The 18395-nt window shown below is 39.6% G+C and overlaps 1 protein-coding gene across 2 annotated transcripts in view; it reads left to right on the forward strand.

Annotated features, from left to right (window-relative positions):
* Positions 1–18395, forward strand: part of disp1 (dispatched homolog 1 (Drosophila)) — a 109680-nt gene that overhangs the window by 60744 nt on the left and 30541 nt on the right. The window contains exons 1-2 of one of the 2 annotated variants that reach the window (XM_059355787.1): positions 3288–3574; positions 12047–12767. In XM_059355787.1, the coding sequence (XP_059211770.1) occupies positions 12088–12767 (680 nt within the window). In that variant the 5' untranslated portion in view covers positions 3288–3574; positions 12047–12087. Of the gene's footprint in view, positions 1–3287; positions 3575–12046; positions 12768–18395 lie in introns of those variants that run through there. The other variant, XM_059355786.1, reaches the window with a different exon arrangement.

Below are 18395 nucleotides of genomic sequence, written 5' to 3' on the forward strand. Positions count from 1 at the left end.
ATAAGCACACTTTTGCCGCTCACAGTGGACTTTGCTCATACTGTTGATTTGAACCATTTTGCTCTGCTGCTATTGAAGCTGCCTGTGAAAACCCATTGTTCAAGGCTAAAACTAAAAAAACGAAAACTGGACAATGGTATTGATATTAACCCAGAATCATAATAACACCAAGTGCGATAAATGCCAAAATGATTCCTGATTAGTGTGAAAGAAAATCACAAATAACAGTGTAACAGACAAAATGAGAAGTAAACCTATTGTTTTGTCGGACAAAAGAAAAGCACAACACAACACAATGAACTCCACACAACTTATTAGTGCCAGGTTATTATTATTAGAGACAACTACAAAGCACTAAATGGCTTAGGCTTTGACTGGCCCCGGGGCCAGCTGTGAAAGAGCGCCTCACTACTGCAGATGATTACAGCTTGCTATATGAACTGTGTCCTAATCCTGGTGGACAGCTGAAATTAAAGCCAGGTACGGCCTTCTGCCTTCCCAGCATTCCCTGTGATAAACCTCCTCTCCTGCTGAGAAGAATCAGTTGTTTGTGAGGAAATACATCTCTAGAAGAGTCCCCAGTCTGTAAAGATGAGGTATTTTTTTGGCAAATCAGGGACCACTGATGAAACTAAAAGATTACAATGGCATACACTTATGAATTTGAATGTGATTTTGAGTTGTGCCCAGCATAAGTTTACAATTTGTGAGAGACAAACGTGGTCCTAAATTAAATCAGGCATTGTATTGTGCATATTTATTGGCTGTGCAGACATTGTACACGCCATGTAGACTCTGCTACATAAATATCTTTTATAATCCTTTCATCTGCAGTTGCTTTGCTCTAAACTATGCAGTTTATGATCTGATGAGCAACAAAAACAACAAGACATAAAAGAAACAATAATCTGACCACGTTTATCACAAGAATCACATGCCCTGGAGGCAACTTTCACTTAATAAATATGTTCTTTGTCCTTCAGACCCCCAAAAGCATCAAACAACACAGAAACCGGTTAATAATTTAAATCAACGCCTCCATTTATGTGCCTGCTTTGTCAGTAGGTTGAACTAATTCTTGATGAAATGTCACAAGGCAGTTTTATAATCTTAAATGAAAATATTACGTTGAGGATGTATTGACTTGGACAGTCCCCCCCCCCCCCCCCCCCTCTGAGGTTTGAATGAAACCACAGTTTTCCGGGGCTTTTGTTGTCTTGGGTGTGGAGATAGAGAGGAAAGACAGCATTTTAAAGTAGTTATTAAACTAAACCTAGAAGAGCCGCCAAAACATCTGAACAGTAATCTATAATTTAAGTATACTGATGTGTTAGAATTGGGTGTGGCCCTATTAAGGAATTATGTGGTAGAATTTGAGATAATTAAAGGCTGTTTACTTTCTCTGGAAGTGGTTGTTGAAAGCCAACCTTTGTAGTTTTATTTATGATATTTACTTTATATAATTAATGTTCTACCTTTTTCTATTCACTATTGTAATTTATATTCTAGTTTTTGATATCTGTCTCTTCAATAAAGTCATCTTGAGACTAACTAGAGTATCCCATACTATCCCATCCGCTGTTTCATTAAAGACAATGCTTTTTGCAGTTATGATGTTGAATCAAAAGACCATTTTAAATTTTTTTAATTTCAAGATTTTGTTTGTTTTGACCTTCCTGTTGTTGCCATTATTTCCAGTAAGTTGTCAATGAAAGCTAGGCTCGTAGCATATTTGTAAAGTGGCCTTCATACTTTCCACTGTGTCCACAATATTTTGATCACAAATCTATATGACATACATTCCATCATCAGTCCATTTCCTGAAGGGTCAGTGGTGACCATCCACTTACAACCCAACACATTTGTGGGCATTTGTATGACTGGTAACGATGCATTTCCCCTGCACGTAATGAATTTGAACTTCTGTTCACCCATTTGTTCAGCTTGGTCTATGTCACCAGGTAGCCCAGCATGCTAGTTGTTTCCATTGCACAATAAGATACATGAATATAGGTAGTGACCATCGCTTGCTGAGGCGGTATGTGGGCAGTGCAGGATGACACACACGTCTTAATTGTTGGTTGAGGTTTTGAGTCAGCTAGTCAAAGTTCGCCACAGTATATATCTACATTCAAGATGCAAATTTGCGTTGCCACCGGAAGCGAATACAACTACAAAAATGGCAGAAAGTTTTGAAAGTTTCTAAGACAGATTACGTGTCATCTACGATAAAGCGCCTTTCGCCTTTTACGGCAACAATTAACATCAGTTAGTATAGTGGTCACCCACTAATTGTCGACATGTCGAAGTATCCTTGGGTGAGATACTGAACCCCAAATTGCTCTCAATGCTGGTTCATCAGTGTATCAATGAATTCCTGATGGCCTTTTATGTGGAGCTTCCTCAAGAGAAATCCTCCAGTAACATCGTTGTACATAGCAGGTACGTGAACGCTAAATGTTCACAACGCAGCTTGTTGTCTATGCTTATTCGTAGTTTACGTAATTTTGAGTGCTAATACCGAATGCAAAATGTAAACTCTAGACTCATAAGGTTATTTAGGCAACAGTACAGGTGGAATTTGTTCAATTAACTAATATATCAAAAATGCAATTTAATAGCTTTGCACATTAATATTGTGAATAGTGAATTAATGGTTTACTTCTGTGAATGTTTCCTTAATGTAGTTACCATAATCAAGGTTCATACACTTTTTGAGTGGTCAAATTCAAGCACTTTTCAAGGACTTTCAAGGTCCATTTTCAAGCTTTTCCAGGACCTTACAACGGTTGTAAGTTGCATGTTTTAGATGAGTACTCACATGCTAAAAGGGGTAGTTTCACTCAACCATACGGACAGCGAAGGTTTTACACTTTTAACAACCAAAAGTACAGTTTGCTAATCTGAATATTCGATTTTTATTATTTTTTTCATTGAACATGTGGTTATCTATAGTCAGATTGCACGAGAAATACAGTAAGAATTTCAAGCATTTTCAAGCACTTTTCAAACCTTGAAAATACAATATTAAAATTTAAGCATTTTCAAGGATTTCAAGCAGCCGTATGAACCATGCATAATGCTCTTTAATGGTTTCCAGGTCAGTATTTTGTTTTCTTTTGGTATAGCTTTTTTTTCTCTCGCGTCAAGCAGCTATTTACCTTTTATAAAACCCTGCGGTAACGCGCATGAGTGGTAACATTACCTTGGCGCGTGCCGTCGGTGTGGCAGTGAGCGGGTTAAAGCAGACAGTGAGAGCGTCCTATCAGTGGTCTACGGTGCAGTCCCAGCCCACCGCCTCCTGCCTCCGTCCCTCCGGAGAGAGCAGGGAGCCGGGGTTCGTGTGTGTGTGGCTGTTTGTCATTCTGGCAGGACACACTCCCATAAGAAACAGCCCGCTCTGCCCGAGACGTGTTGTTGCCTTTTCGGGTTGTATTGTTTGTTTAACGGCGCTGGCGGATATTGAGACTGAAACAGAAGGATTCTTTTTTTTCTCTTGGTGGTAACGAAGCGCCGCGTGCTGCAGTTCACACCGGCGATAACAAACGCAAAGCACCGGGAGACACAAAACACGGTAGGATACTATGAATACTCGCTGCTCTTCAGGCGCTTTTTCTCTGCTGCCACATTTGTACATTTTCTCCGGACCTCGGTGACCTTTTTAGACGAGGAAGTCGGTGAGCTGCTATCGCAGAGTGCGCTAATGTGTTTAGAAGTAGTGAGCTAATCAAGACTTGGTAGTTGAGTGCAGTTTGGGTCCATGCGTCTCCCTAGTTAAGCGTCAGTGTGTCTATCCAAGTGGTTTGGCTGGAAGCGGGGTAGACGGATGTCAAAATTACTTAATCTGTTTTTCCCCTCAGCGTTTTCTGGATAGAGCTGATGGGGAGGCTACTACACTGGTAACATATATTAACTATTGTTTCAACTCTAAATCAGTAGATGAGTAAAACTGATTTACAATGAATACTTTTAAAAAAAACATGATTGGCATGATTGACACTAATATGACTTACTTTAATTTGATGTAGGCTAGTTATCGTGATGTGCAGGTCTTAAATTATTTAGATTTATGTCAGCCATTAAAAACAAGCTAAACTAAATTCAAATGGTTTTACCACAATAAATTAATTCACTGTTTATTTTCAATGATTTGCCTACATTCAGAATGACACTATTGTAAACATTGGGTGAAGAGTGTGTTTGATTTACCCTTGCTGGGAAAAAATACTTTCTACATTAACTGTGTTTAAAGCAGATCAAACACCTGTTGATATCTATTTTAACACGATTAAATACAAATAATTAATTTCCCTAATCCTTACTTCCCTAATGTAGTTAAAGGAATGATAAAAAAGCAGGTTGACCTGATGCGTTCGGCTAATTTACCACAATTCTCACCGCTGTAGCCTTGAGCCAGCACCTTCAAATTGGAATGTTTAACAACCCAGCTGTGAAGAAGAACCCAGAGGGGGTCAAATATGTCCAAAATCTCTCCTGACAACCAGAAACATGTCAAAGAGTATTTGTCCTAAAGCCTTGTCTAGCATGTGAGCAGGGACACTCAGCCTGTCGTTGTAAATGTTATTATTAATAGAATTAATGTGGTTATTAACTGTCTCTTGACTGATTCCTGGTAATTACTGCCTATTAGCTTTAATTAAAGGGATGCAGGATGCCTTGCCTTGTGCTGCGGAGCCGCCTGTCGCCCAAGGTCTCTCTATCTCTCACACCCCATAATCATAAACTTCACATGAAAGACAGATGAAGAAGCGCTTCGTCATCACCTGCGTTTTTTCCAAACCACTTGCCCTGGGAATCATTACATATGTTGGTTTTTGGTCGACTCTCTTGGTTATTTCAAGGTTAGAGGCACTAAATAATTCTTCTAACCGAGGACTTGTGGGGTTCGAGGGGGGCAACTGTAGCCATCCTTATTGACACAAGTAATACTTTAAAGCTGCAGGTTTTATGGTGAAAATGAGGGGGAAATGACACTTCATCACATTTGGAAGTCTAGACAGAGTTTGACCTGTTGGCTTAAGTGGGAGTGATTGTTTAGGATTCAAGGAGGGATACAAATATGAACTGATACTAACAACTGATAATTACCTGCTTCTCATGGCTGATACCAATATAGAAGATAACCTACAAATAAAAAAATTTATTTTAAAAAGAAGTTAATCACCTGTAGTTCAAGACACATGAAGGGGGAAAGGCTAAGATGCAGTGAGCAAAGATGATTTATTAAAACACAATAATAATAATAATAATATAATAATAATAATAGTAATTCCCCATGATCTGCCTATGTTATTATGGATTAAGGCTGGAAAATATGGATATTTTATATAAATTGTGATGTAAAAGCAGTTTTGTCTTTTCATAGTTTTAAAGGCTGCATTTCAGTTTACTCACGTCATTTTCTAAACTTACCAGACTGCTGCCTTTACCCACCTCATCATCACATCCACATTCAGGGTTTTCCCCAATCATTATGCGGTTCAGGTGCAGCACCCAAGTCGTTTTGAATACCACAGAAGCTGAATTAATCTAAATGCTCTCAGTGTTGGAGCATCAAAACTAACCAGATTACTTTTACTAGATCTAATGGTTATTCTTGGTTCCCAGTGAACTTCTTACCAAGTTGTTGTTTTAGCTTTGTAGGTGTTGTTTATTTATTATTTGTCTGTGCTGCAGCTAACTTTTTGTACACAGATGTGGTAATAATAATGGTCCAAAATGATGTGAAATCACATTTTTTTTATTGAAAAAAAATTCCAAACCTCTCACCATATATAAATATTTTACAGACCTATTAAAAACACTGACGTCACTGATTGTTTATCAATAACCAATATGGTGGCCAATATAGTCATTTTTTGAGCTGGAATGAAAGTAGACCTATTATGTAGCTTGTGCACAGATTTTTTCACCACACTGTAAAGGCACCCAAAGAGCTACATTCGCAAACAAGAAAAAAAATGTTATTATATAATATTTAACATCGTTATACATTATTGTAAATTATACAAACAATGTATTTTGTTGACAATTCTATAAATGATAACCAAAAAAATAAATAAATAGGAATAAAATAAATAATGTTCAGTTTAACAATTGCTGACTGTTTCAAAACAAAAGTTAAAAATGTTGATTTAGAAATGGCGTTTGCTATTCACTTTTTAACAGTATTTGTGTGTAGTAAAAAAAAAAAAGTTACACCGATACAGACATGCCTTTGATGGGCCATTATCGGCCAATAATATCAGTCAACCAATATATCTATCGGACTCTTACTTTTCTGTGACCCAAAGACGAAGGCTGTACAAGTTTTTTGTTTAAGTAAATCCTTTTTGCTGTGGTAAATTCAAAATGCTAATGAAATAAATCTTCTGCTTTAACTCCTGTTCCTAAAAGTTTTTCTTAGAGGTAATTACAGAGTGATTAAAGTCCAGCAATCCAGATGTAATACATTTTAGACAAATCGTAGGATGAGGTAAAGAAATGCAAGTAGGAGGAAATCCTTATTCCACTACTTAATACTCTGCTCCTTTATCCCTTACTTGGTTGCTCGCATTACCTTCGTCTTTTCTGTTTCAGTTAATCACAACCAGGCTGCACTTCTGCAATGCTAATGTGCTTTAATTCAGTTATTCCGCCGTCTCTTTGATCAAGAACGCCAGCTGAAATTTTGCACATAAATAGATAGACCGACAGAAGCATTTTTGAGTCTTAGTTCCAGTGGTTCACGGTGCAGCTTGGTCCAGCTGTCAGCTTTTATTTTGAAGTGAGACACAAGACCCTGCTTGTGTCTGCACAGTCTGCCCAAGATGTCTCACCTGCCTGTCAACGCTCTGCATTGGCACACACACAGAGCTGACGCTAGAATTCCTTTTGACACAAACAGCAGAAAGCACACTTGGTTGCACATTTCTTGGTTACACATTTCTACTATAGTGTAGCAAATGTTATTCTCTTTATTCTTCTTTTTCGTACTTGATCCATTAGGGCTTGGTGTTTCCATCCAGGCTCTTTATGTCATGACAGACTCTTGACAGCTGTGGGAGTCAGACTAATGACTTCATCTGGGTTTCCCTCACTACTCTGCTATTCTGAGCTCTTTGGGCTCCAGAGTTATTCTTCCTCTCCTCCCCTTTTCTCAACCCCCCGTCCTCCCAGCCACCCCTGACCCGACGGGGCTGTCATGCTCATGTTTCAGCGCTCACTCATGTTGAGGTGTCACAGAGCGCATTGGTCACATACGCCGCGTGTCTTTCGCTCAGTGTTGGGTGGGAAAAACAGGCTAGTGTGATGTATCGCTTGGCACTCAAATGCAAGCACATCCATTTTGCTGCAAGATGTTTTTCTGGGCTGCATGTGTAGAGGTGTCTTGATAGGGTGAAGGTAAAGCTCAAGGTGCGTAATTTAGAATTTTGGATAATTCAGCTTAAATGTAAGAAAACTATTGAACTTTATTTCATTTTTTGCAGTTTTAAGTAAGAGATGTGATATAAAAGTTATTTTGAAGTGGCTTTAGTGACAAAGGATTTGAGTGGGCATTGCAATGGTACAAAGCAATCATATTTTACGGAGTATGGATGCATTATTAAAGCACTAAAGTAATCAGTTTAGGTCTGCAGCATCTGAAAGATTTTCAACGTCATCAGCCTCCAGTTTAGTGTTTATCTCCTGATGGCATCACAGATAGCAGAGGCTCTGTCTTCATGCATCAAGAAGGAGTTATTCACAATACTCTGCGTGCTGACGCAAACTCAAGTATGTGACATTTAAAAGTTTTACACAGTGAAAACAGAAATGCACAAGTATTGTTGCATATTGAGAATATCAGATACAAGCTGTCGCAGCTGTGATCAACAGATCCTCTGCGGTAAATGAAATTTAGACTAGGAGATTGTAATAAAAAATATTCACAAAAAAAACCCACAATTCTGTTCTCAGATTTAACACTTTAAAGTTTCATTTTAAAAAAAGTTGATGTTATCAGTTATTTTGTCCAAATACTTTAGTTAATTTTAGTTAACCTGAACACAAATTTACTGCATAGCATCTATTTGTCACTTTTAAAACTTTTCCTTCTTACAAGACGAGAAGCTAATGCCAGAAGTTGAGAATTCATTGAAACAAAATTAGGACTTTTGTGTCATTTGGGGCAATTAAAAATATATGACATATATATTAAAAAAAAAAAAAAATGAACATGAAAATAAAATAAAACAAAAAATAATGAATATCATACAGTCTAATTTAGATTGTGGATTTTTATATGTATACATATATTAGATATATGTTCTATATTTGTAGTTTTATTATGTGTTTTTATTCTGTAATTTCAGTGCTGACACTGAAAATTCCACTACTACTGAAGTTCATCTTCTCACTCAGCCTTGTTTTGGTGGCATCTCTGCAATTCTTGGGCTTGTGTCAGTGTTTGCACACTCTTATATAGATCATAGGTGGTGTTGCCTTTGCTCATAAATAATTATAGTCAGGTGGGTATTATCATTCAGCATACCTGGGTAAGACCACATTTGGATGGTTATGAACATTTGTTGCATCTGGAGGTGACTTCTCTTATTTTTTTCTCTTTATGGAAAATTTCTGGTTCAACCCCAAAATGCCTTAGGCCTGCATTCTATCAAAAATTCCAGCAGAAGTCGCCAACGTTGGTTGCAAAAGAACTCCGGTCCTATCTATCTCAATACAAAATGAGACAACTTCAAATTATGGTCCTATTTGGAAGAAAATAGATGATAAAGCAGCGTATGACTTAGGGTGTGGCTAACTTTGATTGACAGGATGCTAACAAGGCAAGCCGTCATCAAATGCATTGAAGCAAAACAAAACAATGTGTATCCAGGGCCAAGTCTACATATAAACAGCCCTAAACTTGTTTGTCGTGTTTTCGTCTCAGATCTTTGATGCTTTGACCAATGGTCAAGCCTTTCCTTGAATGTTTATTTGAACAATTTGGACATTCAAAAATGTCCTGTTCAGCGTTCGGTTGTACTAAAAGACACTCCAAGGAGTTGGTTGTTAAATTATTCAGTTATTTTTAGATACATCCGTCCTCGCTCCTCCCCAGTCCAAATATGGTCACTCCCAGTTTCAAAAAACAAAGATGGCGACGTCACGGTGACCATGTCCATTATTAATGTACAGTCTATGGTTTCTGTCCACCTTGGGGCCTGCATTCTACCCGTGAAACACAACTGAACTGCATTTGAAGCGTGTCAAGCATATCAAGGCACAAAGCTGGAGACACCCCCCCCACCCCTGCTAAAATAGCCCACAGAATCACATTTTCACATCGCGGTCTCCTGTGAGTATTTTGTAATTCAAGCCGAAGCACATATAGGGGCTGAAACTGTAGCATAACCTAAACCTTCTGTTTTTTCTCACTCTGTTGGAACCATTTTTTTGCCTCCCAGTGAAGGAGTGTCTAATGCTTTGTAATCTATACAAACACTGAAGATTTATGCCGGGTCGTATTCATGCTCCTTAAATCATATTGATCTCAAATGGGCCCTATTTGATGTAACTGTTGTGACTCCAATGAGAAGATAGAACATAAGTTTAGTTTGCCAAATATTTCAATGGTGATTCAGTAAATCATCAAAGAACTCCTCCCCATCTAACTCTATAGAGAGTCTGTTTTGTTTTTCTTTGTTTTGCAAGACAACCGTGACCTTTTTTCATCTTGTGGTATCAGCAGGGATTTTTATTTCCACTTTAATCATTCACCTGAGCACTTATTTGTTAAGCATTTGAACTAACAGAACATACAGTGAAATAGGTGACAAAGTTGGATAAAAAGCTGATGAAAAAAGGTTCATACATATTTAATCTGCACCTGGCGGCTGCTGAATGTCACTGATCTCTGTTAAGCTTCGTTGTTTCAGTGCATATTTTGCAATCTCCAGAACAGGCTTTTTATTACACATGTATCACTTTAGTGCCAAATTGGACCTTGCACATAATATAATAAACAGTAATTTAGTTGTTGACAAATCATATTTGAGAATGTTACTTTTGAGAAGTGGAAAGGCTACTTTTTGTATAAATGTTTTTGCATCTATAATGTAATTAGTGTTTCCTCAGTTTGCAAAACAACTTTCATTTTATTTTTTGCTGACTGTATGTTTGTACTGGAACACAGTTTTCAGCCCTCTCATTTTCCTCCTACAGTCTCTGTCCTTCTCTTCCTTTACTTGGCGCCACTCTTCTGAATGGAAACAGCTCTCCCGCTCCGTTTCTGAGGACTTGTTTGTGATTTTTATGAGATTGTCCAGCCTTAAAGAACAGAGATCCCTGTTGTCATAGATTGAATCTCAGTTGTTTATTTGACATTGATACTAAATGAACAGATCACACGAGCACAGCGTCTTACCAGCATTTGAACCTGGGTGTAGTCCAGTCATCCTCTCTCAGAGCCCTGTCCAACTGTGGGAATATGATCAGTGGTCAGTTCAAGAGCGTTCACTTACTTCATCTCTTTCTGGCTCTGCTTTTTCTACTACCATCATGTGTCTCTACTGGAGACAGCCATGGCCAGAGACATAATGTTTTTGCATATTCTATATGTCTGTCCCATTGTTGTGAAAGTGATATCTCAGGAATGTCTTGAGGAAATTCCTCAAAATATCTGCAAAAATGTCCTCTTGGACTAGAAGGATGAACTTATTACATTTAAGTGGGTCACCGTGACCTCTTTCTTGACTCAAGGAAAGTTTTACAAATATAAAACATCCATATATCAATAATTCATAATACAAATAGTCATAATTTCCCTTTTCATAAATTTGAGGTATCCTGCCAACAATTTTACTGTTGGGGAACGTGCTGCAATACCGTGATTGGCTACTGGAAAAAAATTGTCTGAATGCTGAGCGGCACCGACATACCCAGTTCTAATATACATCCATGGATAAAATGGTGTTGAAGTGATGACATTTTATTCCCAAAAGTTTAATGGTCAATGTGTTCTGCCAAAAGACTTCTCTGACTATTATCAAATGCTACAACTTAGGAACAGAAGGTCAGATTGTGACCATATTTCACATTTTCACATTACTGAATTGATGACACTAATCTTTTCATGGTGTCCACTTTATATGGTGACTGTATAGATTTTCTTGGTTGAAGATGTACATGAAGTGTTGGAATGTATAACTGCATCAACATCAATATTTGAGTGATACTGAGTTTACTAATTATAGAATAACATGCTGGAGGTCAAAGGTAACTGTGACCTCACAAATCATGTTTTGGCTTCTTTTGTTATGGCTGGGTCTTTAACGTTCAGTGATGGATTATTTCTTGCCCAAAAACATTGTTTCCTGGAATCTCTGCTGGTCGCCTGGCAAACATTTCTACATTTATTTACATGGTATCTTTTTCTGTAAGGATTAAACAACAAGAAGAGTTATTTTTTGTCACCTTTGGACAGAGCAGGGCAAGCTTCATATTGACAGGGTATTGACAGTGAAAGTGCCTAAGCATATTGTCTGAAATGTTGAACTGTGATGACTAACCATTAATGTTATAGAAGTTAAAAATGGAAATGCATAAAATTAAAAATGTCCATTACTGATTGAATCTGAAGTCAGAAATGATGAATATTAACAACCTCACAGCTCACATATCGTCATTGGAAAAAAATATTAGCCCACCATTGTTTTCTTCAATTTCTTGTTCATTTTCATTCCTGGTACAACTAAAGGTACAGTTGTTTGGACAAATATAATGATAACAACAAAAATAGCTCATAAGAGTTTAATTTAATTTCCATGGTTTTCTTGATAATGATTTTGGTAATTATCAAGAAAACCATGGAAAATGGCTAGATATCGGCTCTTAAAATAAACTTGTATGGGTTATTTTTGTTGTTATCATTATATATTTGTCCAAACAAATGTACCTTTAGTTGTACCACGGGTTGAAATGAAAAATATTTTTTTCTTTAAACTTCTGTTTTACAGAGCCTAAAACTCCCTCTCTTTTTCTCTGTTTCCCTCTTCTCCCTCAGAGGAGTGACAGTGTCCTTGCCAGGCCCGCTGGGAGAGGACCATGGCCCTGAGCGATGCAAGTGGCGACCCTCTGGCTCTCAGCAACGGAGGCCACCATCCTCTCAGTGCCAACGGAAATGCCCCCTCACACACCAGCACACCAGTCAGCAACGGCCAGGACCCACTGACAGCTGCCTCAAGTGGTGACTGCCTTCCAACAGATGGAGAAGAAGATGTTATAGTACAAGATGCGCCATCTAAAGTTCAACAGAGATCGCATGTGGTCCAGAGAACAAACAGACCGAGCCAAAACGGTGGTGTGGTCAAACAGAATGGCTCCCTGAGGAACCTTCCCCCGTCCTCCCCCACCTCTTCCTCCCCCGCTGTCATAGACTCCCAGCGGCTGGCCAAACGCCACCTTTCCTCCACCCTCTCCCCGTCCTCTTCCTCCCCTTCTCTGCAACCCCCACCACTCTGCTGCCAGCACTGTCACTTCCACTCCACCCTGTGCTGCCCCTGCGGACAGCCGGAGTGCCCGCTCTTTCAGAACCCAGGCACAGGCCCAGGGCTCGGCGCCATTCCCCACCCCGGGACAACTTCATCCTGCCCTTGCTGCCTCTCTGCCTGCACATACTCACATCCCCACTCCCATCCTCCTCACCCATCCTCCCCTCTCTGTCTCCAACACCACCATCACCAGCGCTGGCAGGAGCACCTCCAGAACCAGACACCTGGAATCAGGTACAGGGGAGGAAGGGTTTTGTGATGTTGATATTATTTTCCAAGTAGATTAGATCTCAGTTTATTCAGTTCATTACTCGGTATCTGTTTGCCAATCGTCTGAGTTTGTTTTAGTAGCAGTAAGTTAGTTAGCCACAGTGGCTAACAATAGAGGCTAACTGCCAATGGCAAAAGTAATTCGCCTTCAATTTAACAAATATTGCTTTGTTTTTTTTATGTAAAGAGATTGGTTGCATGAGGTATTTATCCATAGTCAGTGTGTTACCTACTAGAGAAACCATGCCAGCATGGAAGCTAAACAATGTACTGCTGTGGATGGCAGCAGCCACAAAATGTATTTTAGCAACCTTGAATAGGCCTACCTAATAAATCATTATCAGTGTATGTTATATTTAGAATATCTCTTCAAAGCCACCAGACGTCATTGAAAAAAACACTCATTTTATCTCACAGAACTCAGAAGTTGCTGGTCAAATAATGCCATAATCACTAAGTTTCTTGGTGTTATTGTGTGACTTTGGAATTTTATAAAGGTTAGGAACCAACAAAACTAACAACCAAATGGAAGCAGTGCAAGACCAGCAGCTCGCATGTTCTGCGAGGTAATATTTTGGTTTTGCCAAAGGAGTCTGGTGGCATTAAATAAAACACAGCTTGATATATATTGGCTTAGGTTTCCCATAGAAAAGGGCTGTCTGATGACAAGGTAAAGCAGTGAAAAATTTCTAAATATAGGGTACACTTACACAGATATTGATTTGTTTTCTTTAGGTGGCTAAGATACGTTTTGCAACCATGTAGCAACAGAGTCAATAAAGTAGCTAAATATACTAGTGCACTTTATCTGAGGCCACTAATGGAGGCCCCAGACATCAGCCTTAATAAATACCAATTTTTGGTGTTGTGTATAAATACCTTGCCAGTGTTTCCACTGTGGTGGTATTGGTAAGCCTCTTTGCATTTGTAGTTGTGCATCCTAGAGCTATCCAGTAGTTAAAGTAGTGAAAAGTAGTTAGAATTTTTTTTTATTTGAGGCCACTTCTTCAGTGACACATTAGATTTAGGGTGTCCCACTAACGTGCCATTTCAATTTTGTGTTAAAATAAGCTTTTAAGCTAGTTAGCTCAGCTGAAAGAAGTGATCAAACAGAAATGCAGCACGGTAACCGGAAGTTCGTCCCACTGTTTACTTCTGCATTCTAAAAGAAGGTGAATAATCTGAGAAACCATTAGTGTCTGGTAGGACATTTTTTGTCTGAGTATGTGGTTTCAACAAGTTTGTTTTTTGTTTCTTAACTTCTGACATACTTGTTCCAGTTCCAGAAAGTGTATATTTGTCTGCACCATGCATACAAATCATTTGCTCAACTGTGTTTGCTTGCATGTGTGTGGATGATTGTGCATTCACTGACCCCAAACTTATCCCCAGTTTGGGCAACAGAGGGTCTCTCACAGGCCCCCATAACTCCCTCCCTGTGCCCCCATGCCTAATAACATGTCACATCCATGTTTAGGGATCATGTTAGGCCTGGAATGCAGCAGGAGGTGGTTACGGCTGTTAGGAACCATGGGCAATATTTTGGAAAATGCAGAAAGGTTATTTTACAAACAGTTTTCTCCAAATAGAGGCCTGTCATGATGTGTCGCCAATGATGGTTTCAAGGGTTACACCACCATGTTAGAAAAATGACAACAAATCAAAGTTTGCCACTGTAACTGACTGAGTGAAAAGGAGCCTTTTGCCCCGTGACATACAGTGGCTCAGCTTTAGGCCTGTAGTTGACGTCTTTGAGAGAGGATGCTGGTGTTTAAAAGTTGGTCTGTGGTAATATTGGTGCTTATTTGTGAACTGCTTTTCGGTAGTGTTTTTTACAGTTTATTACGGCTTGTGTTTCCAGACCCTCCTGGCTGTTGGGATACAAACAGCCAAATCAAAGTTTATCCACAACATGAGACAGGAATTTGCATCTTGGAAAAAAAAAGAAACCTGCATGCAAGCGCACTCATGGCGGCCATGCCCTCTCCAGTCGAAGCAGAATGTTAGCATTGAACTCATTTGTTGGCAAACTGCTTTTCTCTTTCCTCAAGTGATCCATATTTAGTGAGTCGGTTCTTTTGCTTTTACTCCAAAACCGCAGGCCTTCCACCGCATTTGAAACTGGAACCATTTAATGCCTTGCATAATCATTTGCATAATCCTATATTTACCATCACCACAGAGAAGGGCATGCAGGAGGCGAAAACTTTAGAGAAGTAATTATTTACTCATGTCAGCTCTTTTATAGTAGCAGCTCGTTGTGGCCAATCTGATTAGCATGAGATTTTATTTCTTCTTACTTCTCAACATGGAATTTTCCTTACTCAAATGACGCTCTCCCCTCATAATTTTCATTAGAAAGAGGGTCGTTGTGGGTGGCGTTGAAAGCTGAGGTTTGTGCAGCCACAGTGGGAACGCACACCAAACCCGATGTGCACAAATTAATCCCTGGGTGGGCAGAAAGAGGCAAAACAGGATTGTGTTGCAGGCATTTAGATGCATTCACCGGCATCTGTGGTTATTTCTCCTCCCTGCTCTCCGCTACTTTCATTTTTTTTCTCAGTTTTTCTCTCACTCTATTAACACTCTTTCCTCGTCTCCCTCTTTCTCTCTGTCCCTCCCTCCTCCGTCTCTTGTTCCACATCAGAATGGAGAGCAGATGTGGCGTGGGACATTCGCGTCTCTTATGTTGAACCACTCTCTTATTTACCAAACAGGTCCCTCTTGTTCAGCGATGACAGGTTTGAATTACAGGTCCTGGGTTTGCTCCAAGACTGCATCCCCAACTCCCCCCTTTCCTGTACTGTGTGTGTGTGTGTGTGTGTGTGTGTGTGTGTGTGTGTGTGTGTGTGTGTGTGTGTGTGTGTGTGTGTGTGTGTGTGTGTGTGTGTGTGTGTGTGTGTGTGTGTGTGTGTGTGTGTGTGTGTGTGTGTGTGTGTGTGTGTGTGTGTGTGTGTGTGTGTGTGTGTGTGTGTGTGTGTGTGTGTGTGTGTGTGAGAGAGTGTGTGAGATTAGACGTAGGAAACGATATACCTGTCTCAGTTGTATAGTTTTGCTCTGAACCCAGACGTTAACAAAACCTTCAGACATCGGCTCCCTTTTTATTTCACTGCTCCACCCGGTACTGCTGGGGTTTAGTGGTAGTTAAATATAACATACACACACTCACACATGGACATAAACCAAGATACTATATTCCTAATACCCTCGATAATTGGAGGGTAAGGAGTCAGACAAGATGGTGTCAGATATCAGTTTGATCTGCCTCAGGGCTGTGATCTGCCGGATTAGCCGCGGGATTACATCTGTGATCACAGCACACTTACATCTCACACACTCACACACTGATTAGTCGTAACTTTAGCTCTTTGGGGAGACCTTTTTATGTGTGTTTCACAACGGGGGATTTTTTATGCCCCTGTTCTCGGCTTCACAAAACATTAATCCATTTACCAAGATTAGCTCATACTTTGTTTCCTAATGTTTCTATTTTAAGAACGATCAAAAACCTTTGGGTCTTATCCACGTATGAAATGAACCAAATGTTTGGAGAGAGCAAGGAACAACTCACCAGTTTCAACCGTCCATCGTTTAGCCTTTTTCACTCTGGATCTGTTAAAGGTATTAAGACCATGTCTGTGTCTCAGCAGTACGAATTTCCCTCACAGCCATTTTATGTGTATTATTTAAGATCGGATGGAAACAGTGTGTCCTTGGGATGTCAGCTGTATGGCCCGGCTCAGCTCAGTGTGGGCCAGCATGTTTAAGGGCTTCAGGTGAAAGCCTTTAAGCCAGCACAGGGGAAATGCTGGTTCCCATTTGGTGTTTTTTTGATAAGTTGCACCAATGCATGTGTGAGGTTAGATAATGTGTCTTTCTGTTTTACAGTTAACCCTCTGGACTCCAAGCAGAAGCAGTTTCAGGGTTGTTTTTTGATCCTGTCACATTTTACTCACTGTGGTCTCGATTATTACTGCCATTTATAAATCCTGTGCCTCTACAGAATCAACATGATCATGGGTAGAAGTAGGGAAAAATAAAAAAAAATGTCTGTGCAGTATAACACAGATATAATGCTTTAGATCATAAAAAGCATAGGTTATCTTTAGAAAGTGTTAGGGGGGGAAAGAATGGGTGCTTCACATGTTGAATTATTTTCATTTTTTACAGCCTCTACCTATTCTAGCTGTGCCATTAAAACAACCTGCAGTTCTGTCTGTTATTGACTAAATTTTACTGTTGGTCCCAGCAGAGTGAATTATGGCTTTCCAGTTGCATTGAGGAACACAGAAATTATTATTTTTACAGGATCTGGTTAATGCAGACAGTTTATTTTTTACCAAAAAAAACTACAACCAGAAAAATGGGACATGTAGAATAATGTTAGTGTGTTATCTGAGACTAGGGTGGGGCCGTTTAGGGGGGTTTAGGGGGGCATGCTCCCCAGGAGAATATTGTGTACATTTTACAGTTAAATGCATGAATCTTGTTCACTTTGCATACTGTATAACATTAATTTACTTTAGACTTTAGGGGGTCGGGGGAATTGACTGACTGACTGGGGCTGAAAGACACTGTGGCAACACAATGCAAAATATCTTAATATCATGATTAGTGTAGAAATACTTTAAGTTTTTATAAAAATGTAATGTTGGCAGGGTCAAGTTAGACTATGACTGGAAGGATTTGACTATGGCAGGCCGCCACAGTCTAGGTAATTAATGGAAAGCACTATTACTTTATTGAAATATCACAATTTTAAGCTTATTTTTGGTTACTTTTTCTGATGGGAGCGTCGGCCATGGACTGTAGGTAAGTGAGGAATCCACCGATATTGCTTGTTTTTACAGTTTCTGTCGACAATGAATGATTACTTTAACTTTAAACCTGCCGGTGAGTTTTGAGGTTCAGAGGGTTAACAAAAGCAAATTTTGTATGAACTGCGTGTTCAACGCTTTGGCTTTTTGGAGGAAAACCAATCACTTCTTGAGCAAAAACCAGAGCATGCAAGCTAAAAGTGTAAATCTGGAGTTAAGTATGCACACTCAGACCACAGCTATAGTTTTAAGGCTTCTCTTCTGGGCTTTGAGTGCACACTTCTAGCTGCAGCTCAGAACGAGAACTGTGTCAGGAGAGAGTAAGCGTAACACAGATTATGTTTAGCTCCGGGCCCCTGAGGTCCAGCTAACCTGCTTCTACCTGCACCGGTGACCCTGCAACAGCCACCAAAAAGCTCACTGACACTCAACCATCCGGGGTCACATCGAGTATTTAACCTCCCCCCGCTCACACTCTGCTCTTCTGGAGCTAAATGTTTCTACCCTCTACACAATGCCTCTCCCTACAGCTCTTGTTGTTTATAGCAACCACAAGTTTGGTTTAGATTCATGCCTTGTCAGATAACAAGAATTCCTGTCTCTCACTCCCTCTGACGCTGTCTCAGGAAAGGTCAGCTTTTATTATCTTGAGCAAGTTTGAATGTTGTAGTATTTGTAGGCGCCAGGTGGTTTTGTTGCTATGACACAAGGGAAAAACTATATGAAAACATGACAACTCCAAAGCGCGGAGCAGTTCATCATGTAGCAACATTTT

The sequence above is a fragment of the Centropristis striata genome, chromosome 18 (genome assembly GCF_030273125.1).
Source record: "Centropristis striata isolate RG_2023a ecotype Rhode Island chromosome 18, C.striata_1.0, whole genome shotgun sequence".
Lineage (NCBI taxonomy): Eukaryota > Metazoa > Chordata > Actinopteri > Perciformes > Serranidae > Centropristis > Centropristis striata.